General features: G+C 39.0%; 2 protein-coding genes across 6 annotated transcripts in view; both read left to right on the top strand.

Annotated features, from left to right (window-relative positions):
* Positions 1-23,086, top strand: part of LOC133837392 (uncharacterized) — a 154,519-nt gene that overhangs the window by 109,482 nt on the left and 21,951 nt on the right. For 2 of the 3 annotated variants that reach the window (XM_062268147.1, XM_062268140.1), the window contains 2 exons: positions 5,761-5,893; positions 12,165-12,385. In XM_062268147.1, the coding sequence (XP_062124131.1) occupies positions 5,761-5,893; positions 12,165-12,385 (354 nt within the window). Of the gene's footprint in view, positions 1-5,760; positions 5,894-12,164; positions 12,386-14,359; positions 14,720-23,086 lie in introns of those variants that run through there. The other variant, XM_062268155.1, reaches the window with a different exon arrangement.
* On the top strand, positions 15,416-18,732 carry LOC133842871 (receptor-type tyrosine-protein phosphatase kappa). Of its 3 annotated transcripts, none has more exons than XM_062276172.1 (2): positions 15,416-15,731; positions 16,046-18,732. In XM_062276172.1, exon 2 carries the CDS (start codon positions 16,172-16,174, stop codon positions 18,254-18,256), a length of 2,085 nt encoding a protein of 694 aa, XP_062132156.1. In that variant the 5' UTR covers positions 15,416-15,731; positions 16,046-16,171; the 3' UTR covers positions 18,257-18,732. The 3 variants fall into 3 exon arrangements, with proteins under 3 accessions (XP_062132156.1, XP_062132147.1, XP_062132139.1); XM_062276163.1 differs by having other exon boundaries at positions 16,043-18,732; XM_062276155.1 differs by having other exon boundaries at positions 15,416-18,732.

Below are 23,086 nucleotides of genomic sequence, written 5' to 3'. Positions count from 1 at the left end.
TACAATGGCAACTCTGGCAAACTAACTAACTGGATGACAACATGTTTCAACAATTGTTGCCCAAAATGCCAAACGTGCAGCGACTGCGTGTTGTCCACACCAAGAAAGAGGGAACAGTGGGGCAAAAGCAGCTTAGCCAAAAATGAAAAAGAAAAGGCGAAATGTTTAATAGACAAGCAGAAAATCACGTTTAGGCCATAAAGTACTCAAAAGCGTAAAGCACGGCAACAGTTGCAGTCTTACAGCAGGCAAGAAGCAGCCGGAAATCTGGGGATCAGCTGTAGCTGCTGCGCCTAAGGAGTTGCTTACAGACAAAAAAGCAATGGCAAAAAGTGGTTACATTTTTGGCCAACATTGTTGTTGTTGTTGGCGCAGGTAACAAAACAGTAGGTAACAACAATGTGCAGACGAGAACTTGGCTTCAAACTGGATGGCGTTGGCTGTTCCCATTGCCAGGACATGAACACGAACGCAGACATAGACACAGACACGGACACGGAAACGTCATGTTACGGTTGTCCGCCAGCATGGCTGGCTGCATTTTGGTTGCTGCTCTCTTGCATCCAGCCTAATAGAAAGCACACATTGGGAGTGCAAGAGAATGAGGAGCGGAGCGGAGGCGAAGACGGATGTGGCCGCAACGAACTGCGCTGCCTGATGCTAGCCTGGCCGCCATTTCGTGTTGTTATCTGCAGCACGGACACGGAGTCCACATTGCATGTAGCGAAGGGATTTCTAAAGTGGTTGCTGTTATTCTCATTGTTGGTGTTGTTGCTGGTGTTGCTGGTTGGGCAATTGGACTGCGCTTATCTTGTTGGCTTGAAAATTTATATTTACTTTTAAAAAGTATTTAGTGTTGTTGGTTAGACAACAACGGAAGCACAGCGAAGCAAAAGATACACACAGCACATTTCACATTTTACCATAGTTGCTCTTTCGACACTGCCAAATGATTATGGCTAGACTGCTGTGGGAAATTATTGCATTAAGCAGCATAAAGTGACTATATTAAATTATGCTGCTTATGCTTGCACATAACTCAATAATTCCAAAAATATTGCAAATCAATTACCTATAATAGATATGAGAGATAAGCTCATTTTGTGCAAATTTGATAAAGTCCAATTCAGTTTGAACTCTTCTATCGTTGTAATGCAGCAGCAGAGATAATAGTATGAATAGCACAAATGAAATTCACTTTCAAGTACTTTTGTCTGACCAAACGGAGAATTAGAAATACATTCGATTGCAAAAACTATTGATTTCAAGCACGCCACAGTTGCAAATTAAAGCAATTAAGCAAACAAAGCCAATCAAATGAAGCACAAATAATTTGATTTATTCAACTATTGAACTCATAAAATCGAATTTAAAGTTCAATAACAATAATTCTAGTATTTCGAGAACATTTGTTATAAATCTTTTTGTCATGCTGTTTGCCATTTTGACCGCAAACAACAGCTGCGTTTATGTCAGTGTGTGTCTCAGCATTTAATAAATGTCAGCGTCAACATGCTTGCCACAACCACAAGGAGACACACACACACATACACAGACACACACACCTAAACACGCTCACGTGCAACCCATTCACAACAAATCACGCGCACACAACAACATTTTGCTCAAGCATTCACAATTAACTTGAAGCCAAAATGTTGTCCTTGGGGAGCAACGTTGTCCTCGTTGTCGTTGTCGTTGTGTTTCCTTTTCTTTGTTGTTGCTGTTGCTGTTGTTGTTGTGCTCGGTGCTGGAGCCAAACAACTTTAAATATTAATATGCTTGGAGCCAACAAAGCTGATGATGATGACAATAATGGTGTACTCCATGCGGATGCTGCTGATAGGACAAAAGCACAAGCCACCGCAGCCAACAAGGACACCAATAATGGGACAGCAGCGTTGCCATTGAGACGTTCACGACACTTTCGCCGCTGATGCTGCTGTTGCTGCTGCTGCTGTTGCAGGTGGGCGTCTAATGGCAAAGTGCCATGCTTAAGCACACTTCAAACGCTCGCAAAAGCAAATATACAAAACATTCTAGCACACACACACACAAGGACACAGGTAGAAAACAAAGGTGGGCAACAGGTGGAGACTTTGCCTTGCATAAGCGAAATATTTTGCAAATGGAAGCGAATGGCAGCAAATTGCTGCCAGCTGTCGCCATAGAACAATGCCAGACTCTCTCTCGCTTGCTGAGCTAAACATTGCGCATACGCCGCGTTACCTGTTGCCGCCTGCGGTTTCAATCAAGCAACGAAATCCTCACACCGCCGTCCGCCGTCCGCATACCTCAAAGCGCTCAACTCTTGCTCACCGCTTTTTAATGCCTACGAAAATGTTTTAAGCGGATTTGCGGGCAGAGCAAAAAATTAAACAACAAAGCTGAAGGCAGCAGCAGCCTCATAAAAAAAAGGGACAGAAAAAAGAAGAGAGTGCAAAACCGAAAAAAAGAAACGTAAAGTGCGCGTCATAATGATGCAGACAAAAGCGACCAAATTGTAAAGAGTAAACTCAGTCGCTATCTCTAAACTTCATCTCTGTCTCTGAGTTCTCAGCTTTGTCCCAGTTTTCAGACTCTTTCGCAATCCCTGTCATTGTATGTATTTGTATGTGTGTCCGTGCCTTTTCAATTGTTATTTGTCTGTCTTAAAGTGCAAGTGTCGGCATTTTGCTTATCTGCATCGCAATGTTAATACAAAATCGCAAAGAAAAACATTTACTTCAAATTGCTTTCGCTTCGCATAAAGTCTCATTTGAGGTTGTCCCAGTCCCAATCGATATTATGACTCAATGAATTGGGTCAAAAGTCATCGAATTGTAGTTTACCAAAACTTTAAAGAGTTTTTCTATGACACAAAACAATTAGTGACTATTTATTTGCCTACAGAGAGCAATTATAATAGAGCAATAATCTTATTACTCTTCATAATTTGAATGTATCTCAAGAGCAATACAATTTCGAAATTAATAATAATATTGAAACATGATTCGAGCAAATATTGCTCTTCTGTGAAACCTGATCCCTCATTAAAACATTTTCCTTGAACAATTGCATAATTGCGGAAGCATTAAAACAGAAAATTCTATATATAACTTGTACTAGTTTTCGTTTTCAATATGCGCGTTGCAAATAATATTCTGGTGAAGAAGTCTTGAATAAGAGGTGTGCATTAAATGCAAATATTTTATGCTGTTAAGCTCGTATAACTCTCTCAACAATATTTAAATCCAGCTGAAAACAGTTTTAAGAATTTCTTCAGGTTCCTTTTTGGTTAATTGCACATTTAGCCAGCTAATGTTTATGTACAAACACTGCCCAAAATTCGTTCCTCTAGCTCTTCCCCTCTGTAGACACACATAAACAGACACTTCTTCAGCCGTAAAATGAATCCAAGCCATTAGATCACGTTATATCATTAGGGAAAAATAAAAGCACGTACGTGTCTCCATCGAACAGGAAGCATTCAAAGTGCCAGAAACGAGAAAAAACAATTCTAAACACACACACACACAACAGCAAAAACAAGAGCGACTGAAAACGACAAGAACAAAAAAGAGCAATTAAAAAGTTTTGGCTTTTTGCTTGACTCACAACAAACAGGAGGAAGAACCCCCAAACTAGGACCAAAACAGCAAATGCAATAAATAATTTTTAATATAAATTCGTGAGCAGGCTGGACGAGTGCCAGCATAACACAGAGAGGAGTGAAAGAGAGAGAGAGGGACGCAGCTGAGAGAGATGATGTTGAGACAGAAACATCGAGCGGAGAGTTCGCCAAGCACGTAGACCCCAAAAAGTATTCCAAGGCAGTAAATTAAAAGCAAAATACTAAAAATGTTCATTTGCCAGTTGCCATAAGCATCATTATCATCACCAGCATTATCATCATCGTGTTCAGGATAATCATGATGATAAAGTGCATACATTGAAGCGACGTAACTCATATAGAACATTTTACGTTAGCCCAGGTTAGAAGTACAACTTTTCAATAAGCGAGTCGAGTCGAGTGCTGTGGTCAAAAAACAATTTAGCACAAGTTGACAGAGAGAGAGAGAGAGAGAGAGAGAGAGAGAGAGAGAGAGAGAGAGAGAGAGAGAAGACAACAGGCAGCAGCTTATTCTGTATATGTGCGGCAAGAGTTGCCTGGTTAGCTATACAATTGAATTTGTATGCCTAGGTCAAGCCAGCGCTTCAAATTTGCGTAATTTTAATTGTTCAACTAGTAAATTTGCACTGTTTCACCCAGCACACATACTGCAGTGACTGCCCTCCCCCCTCCCACTCTTCAAGCTGCCCTGTCGGCAACAAAAATAATGGCACAACTACAAATTCCATTTGTGCAGAGCGCAAAAGTTTATCCACCTGGACTGAACGATTCGACGACTCCCACATGTTTTAGAGCTGCTGCAGGTGCCCATTGTTGATTTTTAGTTTGGTTTTTATATACCCCTTGCCGATTGGGTATGTGTAATGCTTCAGACAAATCATAACGAGTATCCAGAATTGTATATTATGATGGCAAGAAAAATATTCGAGCATTGCTGTATAACAGATAAGAGAGCTTTTGTTTTAAAGAATATATAGCTTTGTTGTACTTTAAGCAGTTTTTTTTAATGCGTTATTTTGAAAAACTTCTAATGGTAATTTATACTCAAATTAAACATTTATTTTAAAATAATTTAATACAACTAATTTATACCTAAATAACTGGTATCTTAGTGTTTTATTTTGAAATACTTCAACTTCTGCAATGGATATGATTTTTTATTTAAATTTAATACCTACTTCACATTAAATTGCATTAATTTCACATATCCTTAAAGAATTTTCAGTGTCACTTAAATTTTTTTATACAGTCTGCAAATTTATCGTTTTTTATGACTATTTCTTAGAATTTTATTTTGAAATGAAATATATTTTTTTAGATTGTTCTTTTCTTATGAAAATTTTTAAGTAAACCTTGAATTATTTCAAATATTTTAATAGTGCATATTAATATTGTTGAATGTTTACAAAAGTCTAAGTCTCTCTAAAAACTTGATAGAAATCTATAACGATTCAAACTGTTGCAGAATGCATATATTATAACTGAATTTTATGTATTTTTAAGCACAGTTCATAAACAGACAAAAAAGTTAGAGTAATATACAATAGAGTATTTGAAAATGCCATAATCCCAATCCCAACCATTGCCCCATATTCTGTGTTGCTCACTTTTTCCTGTGGCAACTTTGGTTATTTTCGAGCTCAATTCCGGATTCCATGCGGCACAGAATAGTGTCGAGTTTATCGGAGACAAAAGTGCATGAACATTTTGCTCAATTCGGGTTAATTGTATGGCCATTGGCGAGGTATGCAGCTGAGGTGAGCTTAAGAGGAGAGATGCCCCGTAGAATGTTCATTACTATTGCACACACAGACGAGCATTTACATAAGGAATTTGTGAAAATTGTGTTGGCTTGCCATTGTTACAGTCACATGTCATTAGGAGTCGAGTGTGTGCGGCACCCTCAACTAAGGCAAAGTAATGAAGAGCTGCAATAAACGATAACTGCGGCAATAATAACTGTGTGCATTTCGATTGTACCAGAAAGTGAAAAGTATGCTCATGGTTGTGTTCACATTTTTGGGGGGCATCATTTAATGGTGTGTAAACGAAGTAATTGCACCTTTATGTTGCATAAACGAGCATTTTAACTGCGCACACAATAATAATCGAATTAATATTGTTTCCATTTCCTTTCCCATTTGCAGTTTTGGGCGGCTTATGTACCCTGTGAGGCGCAGCATCGGGATGCGGTGCAGCTGACGCTGGAACAGATTGATGTGATTAAAAGACTTACCGATCGATATTCACCGCAGCTAACCACCTGCACATCGGCGCAGGGTAAGTACCAGAAAATAACAAGAATACCGAAAAATATTACACATACGCCGCATAAGCCAGACATACCAGCAAAGTTTTTGGAAGCCGCGCTAAATCAACAAGAGGAATGCGCCCAAAACTCGCCCAAAACCCACGCATTCAATTTGCTGCTATGCCGGAAACTTTTCGCGAGTTCTTCAAAAGTATCTTGGCTGGCACAAAAAGCGCAAATAAAACAAAATTTAGAAAACCCCAAAAAAAAAACAAAAAAAAATATGAAAGTATGAGCAATAATAACAAGTAGTGGGAGTCTAAAGAGCGACAGCAGTTTCAGTTGTTGTAGTCGCAATCGCAATCGCAGTTGCATTTGCAGTGCTCAGACCTGGCAGCACTTGAAGCAACTGCTTACCGCGTGCCATATTTTTGCGCCATTTCCTTTGATATTCTGCACTCACCTAGTTACCAGCAGGTGGCAGCTGCAACGTTCTGCAACTGCCACAAGAGGTCGCAACTGATGTTGTTGCAAGCGCTAAGCTACAAGCTGCAAGCTTTGACTTATGTTCAAGTCCGCTTTCTCCGCTTCCCTCGCAGCCCCCCTCTTCCCTAGAGAACATTTGAGTTTCCTTCGCAGTCTTGCTCTTATTGTTGCTCTTCGTTTTCCGTTTTGCATTTTGATTTGCTACCGAGACTAGAGAGTAGAGACTTGGCAATCTTGTTGCAGCAAATTTTCGTTGCTTCACCCGCCGCGAAAAAGGAAAAGCCAACGGGTGCAAAAGAAACAAGATGAGAAATCGACAAACAAGAAATCACTTCCGGCATTTTGCGTTGAAACATTTATACAGCCGTAAATGGAGATGTCAATAAATCATATGGCTATAAAAATCATATACAGGATACACAACTTTTTGCACCCAAAAACTAAAAAATATGCACGAGGAAATGCAGCAACAGCAATTTGTGATAAGAGCCACATACATATGTTTATCTACAATAAGAAGTGTAGAAAGCACACTCTCTGTACATGCTGTTGACTGTTTTGACTTTTGACTAAAGGTTGTTGATACATAGCAACAACCGCAACAAAAAAAAATGGGTAAATTCAGCAATTTTTCCAGCTGCCAGAGAATCAAACAGAATGCGAACAATTTGCGTAGATAGGGAACGCAACAAAAAAAAACGGAAACCTTTTAAGCAAATAGACAATTTTTAATTGCTTAACTCATGTACCGAACTCTCACCCAAAGCAAAATAGAGAAGAAGAAAATTTCAAGTGTAAACTGAAAACATATTCTGAAAAAATGTTACATCGTATGCCTGAGGTGTTCATTAAAGTGTGCTCAGTTTGATAGACAGATGGTATCAACTTGTTGTTGTTATTATGGATACAATTGGCTGACGCTAGCCCAGTTTTATTACTGGTAAATTGAAGCACAAAATCAAGTATAAAACAACTGAAATTTTGCCTAGTGGAACTAATATTTCAACTTGATTAAACTGAAGCAAGAATGTTGTCTATTTTGATGATGGATTTAACACTCAGTAAATTGGGCAGAAAAGTTGAAAATGTAAACTTTGTTAAAGATTTGTGGTCTTTGATTTTTACATATGTGATAAATGTGGGTTAGTGGTGTTAAAGTTTAATATTGGTGTTATTTAATGAACATTCAGCTGGGTTTTGAGTTTTTTTTTAATGTTGATTGCAATTTTTCTTTACACAACCAAATGAATAATTTGATATTCGCTTTGCCTTTAATAAACCCAACTACAATCCGTTGCATAACCGTCCTTTGAGACACCATAAACATAGCCAAATCAAAGATGCAAGCACGAATTGAAACTCCCAAACTGACTCACTTGGCCGGCAAACTAAATCACCCCGTTTCGTTGTGTGCTCCCCGTTTTGGCACGTGAAATTTTGCAGCTGCTGTTGCATAAAATAAAAACCAACATTTTATTTGAAGTACAGCAAATAAATTCGGTTGGTTGAAATTGTAGTTGAGCTCCACATGTCGTGTAAATAAAATGCGAATGCAAGTGACCATTGAACGAGTGCAGCTAGGCGTAGCCACGCCCCCCCCCTACCTCTATCCCCTTGCCCTGTCCATTCCTATTCCCATTCCATCCGACCAGATGTTGAGCGCTGCCAAAGTGATTGTAAAAAATGCAAAGCTAACGAACCGAAACACAACGCGACGACTGACGTCCCACGTCCTGCCTGCCAGTCTGTCTGTCCGTCTCTCTGACTCTCTGTCCGCCTGTCTGCCTGTCGGCCTGTCAGTCACCAGGTCCCTGGGCTGTTAGCCCGACCTCGCTTAGAGCTCCTTCAAAAATCCAGGCTGCTTAGTTACAGCCCGACAGGATGCACAAATGAGCATTGCATGCCATTCGCGTTGCATAAACACAATAAATAGAACAGGACAGCCAGACAGAGAGAGAGAGGGAGTAAGAGAGGGAATGAAGAAAAGCATAGAAAAAACTGAAACCTGGATTTAACCAGAAGTATATTTTCTTTTGTGCCAATTCTGTCACTTGCCGGCATTCTGCTACTTTGCATTTCTCTTCAGCTCCCACTGTTGTTATTCGATGTGTCGATGTGCGAATGCTTTCCATTCGCAATTTTCAATTTCCACCTTTCGTCGAAATGTGTAAACTTCAATTTACACTGAGATGCCAAGCGTGAGAGAAGAAGATCTCTGTGCAGCAAAATTGCATTCTGCTTAGATAGATTTCTTATGCCCTTACACTGGGTATAATGGGAGTTGCTATGAAGTTTACACTGTTTAACTCGAAAATATGCGAATATTTAAATGGCATAAACAAATCATACAATCGTTATGCAATAAAATACTAAAATTGTAGGAATTAAAGTCAAGTTTTGATTGCTTCTCAGACACATAAATATAAATAAAAATAATTTATATTTCCTTTCGTATACAGCAATTAAATAATCTAAGCTTTTTCTTCTTCGTAAAAATAATCTTTTGCTTTCAACAAAAGTACATAAGCTATACAATAAGTGCCATTTGAATCACTTTTGGTGTATCATGTGAATATCTGCAAAGTGTATTTCAGTAGTGATCCATAAAAGCAGACTATCCTCTTATGCCCAACTGCGATTACAACTACATTTGGTTTATTGCGTCAAGTGGCTTTTGGTTTGGGGATTCCACATTTTGAAATGTGTTGGAGCACTCGTTTCTCTATTGCCTCAAATCGCATCCAATACATGGGCCATATATTATACATTACGTTTGGGCTATGGTTGTCGCCATCGTCGACCCACAGTCACAGACAATTACATGCCGGACCAAGGATTTCATCTTAGAGAGAGTGAGAGAGGGAGAGAGAGACCGGGGCACAAAAATTGAGCTTCAGCTCACGTGGCACATTTTAGTGCCTTTGCCTGTTCTCGTTCGACTGTCACAACAATGGCAATAGCAATGGCAATGGCAATGGCAACTGCAGTAAAGGTCCTGCCAGAATATTTGTTTATTTGCTCCATATTTTAGGGTTTTACGGCAACGACGACATCGAGCAGGTTTTGTGGCAGGTATTTGCCTTGCCTTTGCCATTGCCACAACAATGGCAGCAGCAGCCACAAGGAGTCTGCAACACAGCAGCAGCAGCAGCTACTTCTGGGCATCCTCAGCTGGCAGCTCCTACAAGTGCGCCCTTTTGATTTTACGCAGCTTATTTACTTATTGCCTGAAAACTTGCAAGCGTAGTCCCTGTGCTCCGGTGTGTCCTGCTCCTGGAGTCCTTTGCCCCTCGCGTGTTCGTTGCCAACGTTTCCTTTGTGGCAATTTATTGACTCGTTTTCTCTCTCTTGTGTGTGCGTGTGACATTTGAAATGTTATTACAATGCTTGATTTGAATGCAGCGACAAATTATTGAATCGTTTCTATTCCAGCAAAAGGTTATTTTACTACACCACAATTCAAGAGTCACATTAATCAGAATTCAAATCGCCAGACACACAGAGCATTCATTGTTGTACTATATGTGGTAGGTAAAACCCGATTGCATTTCGCTTTACATAACTTTACAGAAGCAGAGAGTAGCCACAGCCGCATTTCCTCAGAGTATTTCCATTTTGCCATTATTAGATGCAGCTGCCATAAATTTAGCAAATCTGCAATTGAAGTTCACATGATTGCACTCCCAGCTAGATCTGCATGAGTTACGCTCTAATTATGCTATTAACTACACTCCAGACTGAGCAGCGCAATTAATCCTGCATAGTCTGCAATTTCAGCACAGTGCAGTCATTGTAATTATATATAGCATATGTATACATATATTCATTTATGCATATTTAGTAGAGCAAACATACTTTGAAATAAACATAATGCTTGTTGTGATCAATTAAAGAGATTTGCCTAGACGTCACTGCGATTTTAAGGTTGCACACTCTAAGGCTGAAATAACCTGAAACTTATATATTATACACATATATCTTGTTGAAGTATCCAGTCACTGGTTTTTTCAGCATTGTAAAACAAGCAAGAAGGCTACAGTCAAGTGTGCTCGACTGTGAGATACCCATTGTGATTAAAAGCAAAACAGTGCGGCATTCATTTTAAAATATACTAAATTAATGTATCTCAAAAATGCTGAAATAGAACTACATTCAATATATACAAAAGAGTGAAAAATATACCACATTGTCATCCAAAATAACTAGACCAAGGGAGATCAAGAAAATATATACTTTTAAGGGTAGAAGATACCTCCTTTTGCCTGTTGCTAAATTTCTGGGAGGCACAAAGAAATAATAATAGGTAGTGGATATAATAATAATTTTCACAGCAAGCCAAAGCTAATCGTATAGAAAAGCTCATTACATATTCATCTAACAATCAATGCAAAGATTCAATCATCGATAGAAATCAGTTGCTTACAGGCAAGTAAAAAAAGGTATTGTTCATTGTGCAAAGCCAAACAGTGCGGTTTTCATTTAAAAATATACCTTAAGTATACTAAAAAAATGCCGAATGCTAAATTTGATATATTATATTCAACCATAGAGTGCAACATATACCAAATTGTCAGAGCAACTAAGAACAAGACACCAAGACGGACATGACTATTAACGCTGATCAAGAATATATAGTATGTATACACTTAAGAGAGTCGGATGCACAGAAATGCACACAACAAGAAGCAATTAGATATGAATTTATCTAGTAATAAATACAAAGATTCAATCATCGATTGAAATCTATGGCTAACAGACAAAACGAATCATCTAACAAGTTACAAAATGAAATAACTAAAATCGAAAAAAAGTTAGGAAAACAACTTATTAATAAATTTGGAATAACTAAATTATATTTTAAACTTGCTTATTGATTTATTCCTTTCATTTATATATGTTAATTGTCTACCTTTATAACGAAAACTTAATAAGTTGTTTTCCCAACTTTAAATACTCTCTAAACAAAGCAGTGACAATAAAAGTGTGTAAGCACTACGAACGACTTGAAATATTTATTTTGTCAATCGGACAAGTTGACATGCAATTACAGAACTTTTGACGCCCAACAAATGCTTGATAAGAACTGCAGCTGCAAAACTTTGGAAAATGAGAGCTAAAAGCCACCTGGACTAGGACGTTGACTTACTAAATGGAACGTGCTTGACAGCGAGTGCAAAACAATTAATTCGTACATTTGTTGAAGAAATGATTTAAATTGTATAGGAAGAAATATTTAATGACTCGCTTTCCCCTTCTCTATCGCTGGTTGAGGAATGTCATTGGAAAGTTTGCTCAACCAGGCGAACTGCAGAAACAAAAACTCAACTTGTATAACAACTTTATGCAAACATTGCTCAACTTGCTGGCTAAAAACAAAACAGCAGCAGCAGAAAAAAACAAAAAAAAAATAAGAAAAGAATATGGAGAAAAACAATGAACAATAAGCAAGTATTTTGACAAGTGCTTGGCAAGAGAACAAAATAGAATATCACGAAAGAGATCAAAGCTGCTGGCCAAGACAAGCGTAAATATTGCATAACACAGCACAGCACAAATGCCATGTTAGGGATAAACTGACAGATAGACAGACCGACAGAGAGACAGACGGACAGACAGACAGACGGAGACCACAATGAACAGAGAGCTCAACGGGGCAGCAAAGCAAATGACAGACCAGAACAACAATTGTTACTTATGCTTTAGTTGGCAAAAACAATGTCTTGTGCAAAAAGCAGACAAGTTTAAACTCAAAATTCAACTAATTCAACTTACTCTCTCAACTCTTATCTCTCTCTCTCTTTCTCTGTTTTTTAGAAATCATCGATGCACACAAGAACCAACAACTCTGCTCGCTAACTGGCGTCGAAGGCGGCCATTCATTGGGTGGCTCGTTGGCTGTGCTTCGCACTCTGTATGCAATTGGGGTCCGTTATATGACACTCACGTCCACATGCCACACACCGTGGGCCGACTCAAGTTCAGCGGATGCGCCGACCTTCAATATGAAGCATGGCGGACTCACCATATTTGGCAAGGTAAGTGCTACGTTTGCCTTTGCTTGCTTAGCTCCCTTCACAGCCGATTTAATGCTAATTAGTCGAACGGTTATCCGACCTTAGCTTAGTTTGCGCCTTGTTCGAGCTTAAATTTCGCGTGGTGTGAGATGCGTAGTTGTTCGCCTCACAAGTTCTCTCTCTGCAACCTGCGGTCAACCACAGTCAACGCTTTGTTGGCTTAGCCATAAATGTGTGTGTGTACGTTGGGGTGTGGGTGTGTATCTGTGTGTGTTGCTGTTTTGTATGACGGGTAGTTTTCAGAGTCCCGGCCATATTTAAGTGCTTGAGCTGCGTGCCTGGCGCCATTTCAGACAGCGCCATCGCCATGGAGGCACTTTGTGTGCCCCTAATGGGTCAACAGCTCTCTCAAATTAGGTGGGTACAGCAATTTACAAGAGCCACGCGGCTTTACGCCAGATTATCGTCTGGCTGGAAGGTACGCAAATATCTTAAATTAACTGCCACACCCAGTCCAGCATTTCGGCAGACCATTTTGGGTTGCTAGGTGACCAATATGATGCTGGATTTTCTACTAAGTACTTAATATTGATTAAATAGCCTACTTACAAAATATCAAAGCATCTTTGAATGGCTCTTTAGAGCATATTACACAGACTCGATAATATAATGCCTTTACACATTATTAAAAAGTCGAGATATTTACACTGCTTAACATTGACAATACTTGTTATTTTTGTTTTACATTTTAAATTTAATAAAAATGCAAATGATGTTGATCTTTTGCCCATTAAGGTAGACTACTCAAACAAGTTGAACATAGTCCACTACTTTGTGTATTAATAAGTATTTTCTTTACACGAATTCTCAAAAATAAATTGGCATTACAGTCAAAGTCAAGCAACTAATATATATGTATATAATACTATAGCAATACTGTTGGAATAATGCAACAAAAAAAATATATATTCCATTTGTTTTCAAAACACAGTATTTAAGATTAACTATGCAAAAAAAGTCTTAGATCAAAAGAAACAATAAATTTCAATAATATTCTCATTGAACTAAATTGCAATGCTTTATTTACTTAATTAAATTCAGAACAATACTTTTGGAACAACATTTTAATGCCACAATTTACTTTTGAAAATAATATTCAACCTTTATTGTCTATAATAAAAAAACCCGCAATGAATTTCAATCATTTTATAATTGAGCCAAATTGCATTAAGATTGCACATAAGAAATAAGTAAACAATATCATTTTTATAAATATTTAAGTTAGAAAGAAGAATCGTTGCTCGTGAGTCATACGCGCAATGTGTGTCGAATGCGACCCACTGTGCATATAGACAAAAGATTTGTTTACATTTAAGAATTCTTTGACATACGTTCGTGTAATTATTTCGAAATTCGAAATTACCTCGAGAGCGCCAGCCAAAGCCAAAGCCAACAGCCGCCAACCACTTTAGCAGCAACAGCATCATAATGATTATCAAATAAATGATCAAACATCATTACGATCACAACACATGTCGAATACTATTGTTGTTGTTGTTGTTCTGGCTGTTGTTGTTATAGTTGTTGTTTATTGTTCATGGCATGCCTCGAGGGGTCGCGTCGCGCTTCCTCTTTGGCGATGGGCTCTTGCCAAATGCTATTTTAGAGGAGGTGCACACGGAAATGAAATGTGTGTAAATGTGAAAATGTGAGAAAACCCGACAAGAACAAAACAAATACTATGCAAACAAAACACATTCATACAGCAGCTAGCCATAACAGGAAATGTACAAATTTACTGCACAATCATTCGGTCAATATCAAACTCTTGTCATATAAATCATAATTTCATTTTTTGTTTATGCCAATTAAATATGGAAATTAAAATGCCAAACATCAAAAATAACAACAAAAAATATGAACAACGATAAATAAGTAAATCAACAAAATCAACGTCACTTCCTCATTTAAATAACGGAATTTTCAATTACACAGCCCAAAACAATAGGCGAAAACAAAATACGTAATGAAAAGTGAAAATCACGCAATGCGCCGGCGCCAAGAGAAGAAATGCTGTGAGCAAAAGACAGCGAGAGCGAGAGCGAGAAATATTTAGGAGAGTTGGTTTAAGGCGAAATCATGTGGTAAATGGAAATTTTCGCTGTAACGAAAATGAGCGTGCAATGGGAAAATCGAAATTTTCATTCATACTATAAGGTGAATTGCACAGTGTGCGAAACAATTTATGATGGAAAGCAAGCCAATAAATTAAATGATAAGCACCCCCATATGTATATTTAAAAATTATAAACAAAGCTAACATATAGTTCTTATACAACATGCTGCGCTACAAATATAGACGAAAATATGAGAAAGCTCAAATGGATAAACCCAAAAAAAAATATATAAACATTATTTTCAAATATATAAATATTAAAACAAAAGTAAAAAACAAAGTGCTAATTGCTATGTTACACTGACGCAAATAACGTATACGACGTGTGAAAAGTGACAGATGATTTATTGGTTTCTAAAATAAATCATGAAATTTAAGTAGGTAGAGCAAATATTATTTCAATTATGAAAGCAGAGTTTAAAATAATTAAACAACAATTATAAAAATTATTTTGAAATTAGTAAAAGTTATGATCCTTTGAATTGCATTCAAATTTTAAACTACTTAAAATATTTTTAAAATTTTGTTAGAATTTTTAAAAAGATTTCTTCTTTGCATATTGTCATTTCCACTGACTTAAACAAGTGTAATAAATTGAATTATTGCTTCATTATATAATATCCTACGTGCTTGTTCATATTGCACTCTTTTCAAATGCATTTCATGCCACTGTTAAGTGTTAACGTTCCGTTCACACCCGCATCGCTAAAAATACCCGTCACGCACCCACGAAGCGCCAGTCACATGGGCCATGGTGAAAATGTTGCCAGGCACTGTGCTCTCGCTCTCGCTCTCACTCTCTCTCAAATCTCCAGTTCTCTCGCTCTCGGTGTTGGTCGGTTCTGTGTGTAGAGGTGAAAGCGCAAAACATCGCCCAATGTTCGGACAGTCGCAATCGAAATTCGCCCCAACGAGGCAGCCAGCTGCAAATGGTAGAGACAAAAGGAAAACACACGCCAGTCAGCCAGCAGTCGTGTAGTGAAGTGAAGAAAAGCGATACACGAAAGGCACACAGCAAATAGAGAATCCGAATAACAACAACAACAACAGCGAATCGACCAACAAAATAGAGGAAAAAAAAAAAAAAAGAAAATATACACGACACATGAAAATTAGCCAAGACAAAAACAGAAAAGTTCGTGTGCATTATATATTTATAACGAATTCCGTTTAGCGCGTCGCATACAAAAGGTGAACAAAATACACAGAATTAAATTACTAACAAGAATAACAAAAAGCAAAGCAACAACAAGCAACAATAACAACAAACAGCACAAAACCATATGCAATGCAAAAAAAAACGAAAAATACTAATCCCAGAGCAAAATGCTGAACCAAGTGAACAAATACTAATCGGTTACTTCCTCCTCCTACTATACTATATACATATATACGCAACGCACGAAACAACGCACACCTCACGCACACTCTCGCACAAACACACACACATTCCATACACACACACCCTCACTCCTCCCCTGTGATTGATGATGACAACACAGCAGCAACTTGCGGCAGCAGCAGCGTCGACTGAGTCGGCGGCAGCGGCAGCAGCAGCAGCGACGACGACGACAGAGGCCGAGGCAGAAGCAGAGGCCGAGGCAGTGGCAGAGAACGGCAACAGCAACAACATGACAGCAGCCACAACAACAGCTGGCAATGGCAGTGCGAGTGGCGGCGGTGGCGGTGGCGGTGGCACCACAAAGCAGGGCAACAAACACAGGTCGAGGTCATCTGCACGCTACGATGACGTGGAGCGACAACAGCGAAAAAGTCGCGCCATCGTCTCCATACCGAACACCATCAAGCTGAGCATGCTCAACAGCGGTCTGCTCTCCTTTGAACGGATCAAACTCGAGGCGAGGGACGAGAACAATTCCCTCTCGAAGACCATACCCAATGGACCCATCGATGTGCGGCATTTTCTCAAGCTATGCGATCTGCGACGCAAATTCCCGGTACTCTACAAGCTGGAGTTTCAAACGGCCGCCAAGGTGGAGACAAACACTTGTCGGCATGCGATGAAGAAGAACAATCAGGAGAAGAATCAGAATCCCAAGTGCATTCCATATGATTACAATCGTGTTGTCCTACAGAAGCTAACGGGTGTCGCCGACTCCGACTATGTGAATGCCTCCTACGTGGACAGTCTGCTCAAGCCCAATGCATACATTGTGACCCAAGGTCCCGTCGAGGAGACTGTTAACGCCTATTGGCGCATGGTGTGGCAGGAGAACATCAGTGCCATTGTGATGCTAACGAAGACCTTTGATTTCGCCAAAGTGATGTGTGTGCAGTACTGGCCACCCAACATGGAGGTGCACGAGACCTATGGCGATATACACATCAATATTGTGCGCGAAGAGCAGTTGGCCAACTTTCACATACGCACCTTTCGGCTGTACAAGAAGGGCGAACAGGGCGAAGTGACCGACGAGCGTTTGATCCTGCAATTTCACTACACCGAATGGTATTCTCATTCGTGTCCCTTTTCGAATGCGCTGCTCGAGTTTCGGCGTCGCGTGCGTCTCGTTGTGGGCAACATTATCAAGGACGAGGACGATGTGGATATGCGTGGCCCGATTCTAGTGCATTGCAGTGATGGTGGCGGTCGGTCCGGTGTCTACATGTCCATCGATGCCAACTTGGAGCTGGCCGAGGAGGAGGAATCCTTCAACGTTTTCGGCTACCTCAAGAAGTTGCGGCAATCGCGCAAAGGACTCGTCGAGAATGTGGAACAATACAAGTTCATTTACGACACGCTCGAGGAGCACATCATATGCGGCAAGACCTGGTTTCCCGTCTCCGAACTCTCCGATCGCCTCAAGGCGAAGGCGCGTCGCAATTCGGGCACCAAGATGAACGAATACCAAGCCGAATACGATCAGATCTGCAAACAGACGCCACGTTTCACCATCGGCGATTGTGCGGGCGGACATCGAGCCGATAATCGTGAAAAGAATCGCGATGTCCTCTGCGTGCCGCCCGACAATTTCCGACCGTATCTGACCAGTTTCCAGGGCAACGCCTTCACCGACTATATCAACTCGGTGTTTGTCGATGGCTATACGAAGCCACGCGAATACATTGTCACCGAGTGGCCCATGAAGCATACGCTCGGTGAATTCTGGTCCCTGGTCTATGATCACGAATGCTCCGCCGTTGTCGTGTTGTGTCAGCCCCCGTCGCAGTCGCAGCAGTATCCATCGTTCTGGCCGAACAAGTCGAAAATGGAGAAATATGGGCCCGTGTTTAGTGTACACTATGTGATGTCCAAGAGCTATACGAACATCAAGCAATGGGAATTCAAGATCAATAAGAAGATCGTCTCGCTAACGGAAATGATGGCCGGCGTCAAGGCGCCGACACGAACGGTGCAGCTCTTTCAGCTGACATGCTGGCCGATGGGGCATAAGGTGCCAAGCTCAACCAATTCGCTGGTGTATCTAATGAATATGGTCGAGATCTGGCGCAACAAGGTCGACTATGGACCCGTCTGTGTTGTCTCGCCCGATGGTCGCAGTCGTGCCGGCGTTTATTGTGCGGCCAACGCGTGCATCGAGCAGGTCATACAGCACGGCGAAGTCGATGTCTTTCAGGCGGTCAAGACCGTCCGACGACACCGTCCACAGCTCGTCGAGAATATGACCGAGTACAAGTACTGCTACGATCTCGTGCTCCACTACGTTCTTCACTTTCTCAACAAAAAGGATTGAGCAGGAGGATTGATTGTTTGATTATTTGATTTTGATTTGTTGTTTTTGCAGTCGAAATGCAGTCCATTGAGGGAATTCCCATTTCCCATTTCGACGACTGCTTTATGGTTAACAAACATTTTAGTATGTCCAAGTGGTCCACTTTTGATGCCTATACATCTATGGAACTGTAGAGCTGAGAGGGCTGAGAAGAAGGGCTTGGCACACACACACACACACATACACACACACACACAGCCTTAAAGCAATAATACTGAGTATTTTTGTTGTGCCCAAACACACACACACACACACACACACAAACACACACACAATTTGTGGAAATGCAATTTCCGAAACCGATTTTTGTAGTTCCAACAATTGGAGTTGGATCATAGAGATTTTTAGATATATACTATAGATGTACGATTATTGATCTGTAACTGAATCTGAACTGTACTATGTGCCATGTCGAATGCCCTAATTGTTGTTGTTATTATATATTATTATTATTACTATTAAAACTACGAATGAAGAAACAAAAAACTGTATGATTATGTTTACGATATAAATATATATGATATACTTATGTGTACGTTAACTCTTAAAAACTTGCTACCTTATACAAAAATTGTTGATATATATCTAACTATTACTATACGATAATATTACTATATATATGACAAAAACCCAAAAATGGAAATATATTTATTATAAAATGTTATGTTTCTGTATAATGAAAAAAAAGTCGTCGACCACTTTGAAAAACGCTGTTGATAATTGTATTTTTTATTCATGTTACTTAGACCAAAGACCGAAACAAACCAAACTCCATACGAACTATTTGTTTATTTATAAACAATTTACACACACACACACAGACACACTCATCACACACACACTTCTGTATCTGTTATACATAAGTATAAAATTGTATATTTTCGCATTTCTGCATTCGAACTAAGAAATATTTGTCTAACAATTCAAGTGCATATAATACAAACACACACTGACACACTCATACAACAATATCTATATTTATATACATACATACATATATATTCTTGTAAATGTATTGAATTTATTTTTTTAAATGTGAATAAATCTGCATATGAATTTTGGATCGATTCCGTACGATACTTTGGAGTAGGTTACAAAACGAAAACCAAACAAGAACTAAAAAAAAAACAAAACCGAAAAACTAATTGAATTGTGTTTTATTTTTCAACAGACTCTTGGGAAGGGTTTAAATTTAGCAAATTCCTAAAGAAACTGAATGATTTATGATGCGAGGTAAAGCATGCGAAACAAAACATTTGAGGATGTATCTGGTATCTAGTTTTCTTACTTTTCTATAAGTCAGAAAACTATTAATTCTTTAATTACTCAGTAAAATTATTCTAAAAATTGCTAAACTTGATTCTAAACAAATTTAAACTTTTAAATGAAATGACTGCAATCAATGGACTATATTTATATTGTGTGCAAATACTGTGTGCACACTTTTTACTTCCGGCAACTCGACTGCATTTTGACTGCATTCACACAGAGATTTCCCCGAAGTCATACCATAATCATTTTGTGTATTTATATGAAAATCATATATCCCCATGCGATTTACTTACAATGCCATAGCACAGATCCATTTGGCAGGCCGCCTTTACGAGTACACATCTTTGATCTTGCATTCCGCAGGCTGAGTCATGAAGCCACCACCAACAACAACAACGGAGGCAGATAAAAGAAAAACACAAAAAATCAATCAAAATATTTTTTGCGCATTAATGGAAAATATATATTTTGCGATGGGCAAATTGAAAAGCGTACGTACATATCGTTAAGTAAAGCCACATGAGATGATGATAAACAAAACAAGATGCTTCCCACAAATAATCGCGATTCGATAAAAACCTTGACCAGATTACAGTTTAATGCGTACAAATCAAACAGAGGCCTCCATTTATGTATATAGAGATATCGCTTGGCAATAAAGTGATGGATGCGTCCATCGAATGTGGGGGAGAGTGTGAAATCGAAATGGGGGAAAAGTGAAAAGAGGTAGAGTTGAGGATGGGGGTGCACTAAAGGTGTGGCCGCTATAAAATCGATAAATGACAGCACAGCTCTTTGGCTTTGGCTTTAGCGAGCAATAAAAGCCAACAACAATAATAACAACGGCCAGAGCAATAATAGTAAAACTTGAGCGCTCGCCATGACATCAGCAAAACTACGCGAAAAACAAAACGAACAGTGCAGAAGAGAACAACTAAATGATACCCTAAGAATACATTTTCAGTTCACTGAATAATATTGTATAATTTTGGTTAGTTTAAACTCCATCAAGTATACGCAGTGTTCATCATATCCAAAATAAATTGAATCGAGGATGGAAATTGGGTAAAATTGAGTAAAAACTGGTTAAACTGATTTAAGGCAACTGAGAAAGTTTCGCATATTTTGATTATTTCCAATATTGTTGTTGTTTTTCCTGTTTTCGTGTTTTGTTTTGATTTTGCGCTTAACTCATGTGGCGAGTAAAAATTGCCATTGTGTTTTTGTTGCCAAGCGGCATGCTTAAATTTTTAGCCAAATGCAAAACGAACAAATAGAGCAATACGTTTTGCCTTCCCCTTCCCCTTGGCCCTCCGAGTCTTTCGACATTTTTTTTGGAAAATTTATTTATGAGCTATTAATACAAAACATGCGCGTGGCAAATTAATTCCTATGGCCATAAGAGGCGGTAAAATATGAGAAGTGTTATGGCAAATTGAACAGTGGGAGGGAGACTAGGGATACAAATTAGTCACTGTTTGGTTTTTAGGCGCTCTTTTTAGTGAAGTTAATTAAAAAGTCAGTGGCAATTAATTTTGGGGGGGGGCATATGAAAATTGATGGCATATTAAGCTCAACATGGTCATAAAACTAAATCACATATTTTTAATTGCCCATTGGCGAAGTAAGTGTGCGTGTATGTGTGTGTGCGTGTGATATATCTATATGTGTGTGCTTTGGTTTATGTTGTGTCCATGTTTACCTAAACATAATATTTTGCAAATTTGACAAATGCATTGAATAAATCATTTAATTAATTTAGATTACATGCAAAATTGAAAAACGGTGGCAAAAGCTTAAAGTAGCATAAAACAAGTAAGAAAACTATAGTGGAGTGTGCTCGACTGTGAGATACCTGTCAGACATTTCGAATAAAAGCAAAACAGTGCGGTATTCATTTTAAAATATATCAAATCAATATACCACAAAAATATGCCTAAGGCTAAATTTGTTATATTGATGTAGTACTACATCAAAAATATACCATAGAGTGCAAAATATACCACGAACAAGACTAAATCGCCTTGGGTGTTGACGCTAATCAAGAATAAATATACTTTATAGGGTCGGAGATGCCTCCTTTTGCCTGTTATTTACATACATTTCCTAGGAGCACAAAGTTTTAATACCCTTCTACCCTATGGGTAGCGGGTAAAAAAAACATATTGGCGAGTAGATTTTTATAAATTCAAATACAAATTGTTAAGCTCTACTTATTTATGGTTGTATATACGGGTATAGTTGATAGTGTTAAAGAATAGTTAATAAAAATGTGTTAAAAAACTGTTTTAAACTTTTTTAAATTAGTTGTTTAAAATTTAAGCCTAGCCTTTACATTGTGTCTTTAATAAGTAAACCTTTTCTGTTTAGAAAAAACACAGTCTAGCAGAGCTTAGTTAGCTAGCCATGAACGGTGTGTAATCTTACACCAATTACACACTGTTTACACGTTTTCCCCCAGGAATTTTCAACTGAAGTCTCGCATTGTGCAAACACAGTGAGAATGAGAGAAAGAGAGAGGGGATTGAAAGAGATGGAGCTAAACTATACGTACTTATTGTTCATTTCCCCAATGTGGCAGGAGGCATTTCCCATGACTATTGCATACACAATTTCATACCCCCTCATACACAATTGCCCTACACCCTTCGTATTCCTTTTGGCCTGCCATTCACATTGCATTATTAGCCTTTGTTTGAGGCACTTTGTTGCATGGCCGCCGGCTGCGTTGTTTGGCTAATTCAATTATGCAACGTCTACGTGAGTTTAGCGAGTGTGTTATGAGAGGCTGCACAAGTGAGTGTATATTTGTGTGTGTGAGTGCAATTGAAGCCTGGCATGCACACGTCTATTACACACCTTTATGCACACACTTCAGTCACGCATTTAGCCTGACCTGACCTCTGCCTCACACTCCACCTTGTCCACTCTGTCACGATGTCATTAACATTAACAGGCAGCCGACGAATTATGCACAATAATAATTATAATAATGTGGAATGTGAATGAGAATGCGAATGCGAATGTGGAGGAAATGTATAAACATTATGACATTTATTTACGCCAGCGACAACAAGCCAAGGCATGCTAAGGGGCACATACTCGTAATGGAAAAAAAGAGTTCAAAACACACACGTGTCACAGTTACCATGTTTCACGTGCTTGGGATGAAAACGAGTGGCACTAATTTGATATGACATGAAATTAAATTTAAATAATTAAACAAATGCCTTTTGTGCGGCGCAGCGCGCAATCGCTGCCTCAGATTCTGCCTGTTGCCTTCAGGGGCATAGCATACTTTTGAGCGCCCACACATTTTAATTAAGTATTTATTTACCAGACTGGCTGAGAGCTACACGCAAAGTCAAAGCCGGGCCAAGTGCATGAGATTCGCGTTGCGCAGCACACAGAAACCCAAAGAAAAAAACAAAGGTGCGATTTCGCCTTATGATACTCATTTGTGCTGCGTGGGCAGAAATTGGATCAAAGCATTAAAATACAAATTAAAAACCAGAGATA

This window comes from Drosophila sulfurigaster, chromosome 2L (assembly GCF_023558435.1).
Source record: "Drosophila sulfurigaster albostrigata strain 15112-1811.04 chromosome 2L, ASM2355843v2, whole genome shotgun sequence".
Lineage (NCBI taxonomy): Eukaryota > Metazoa > Arthropoda > Insecta > Diptera > Drosophilidae > Drosophila > Drosophila sulfurigaster.
Note: the sequence above shows the minus strand (reverse complement) of the source record. Positions and strands in the feature narration are given on the sequence as shown.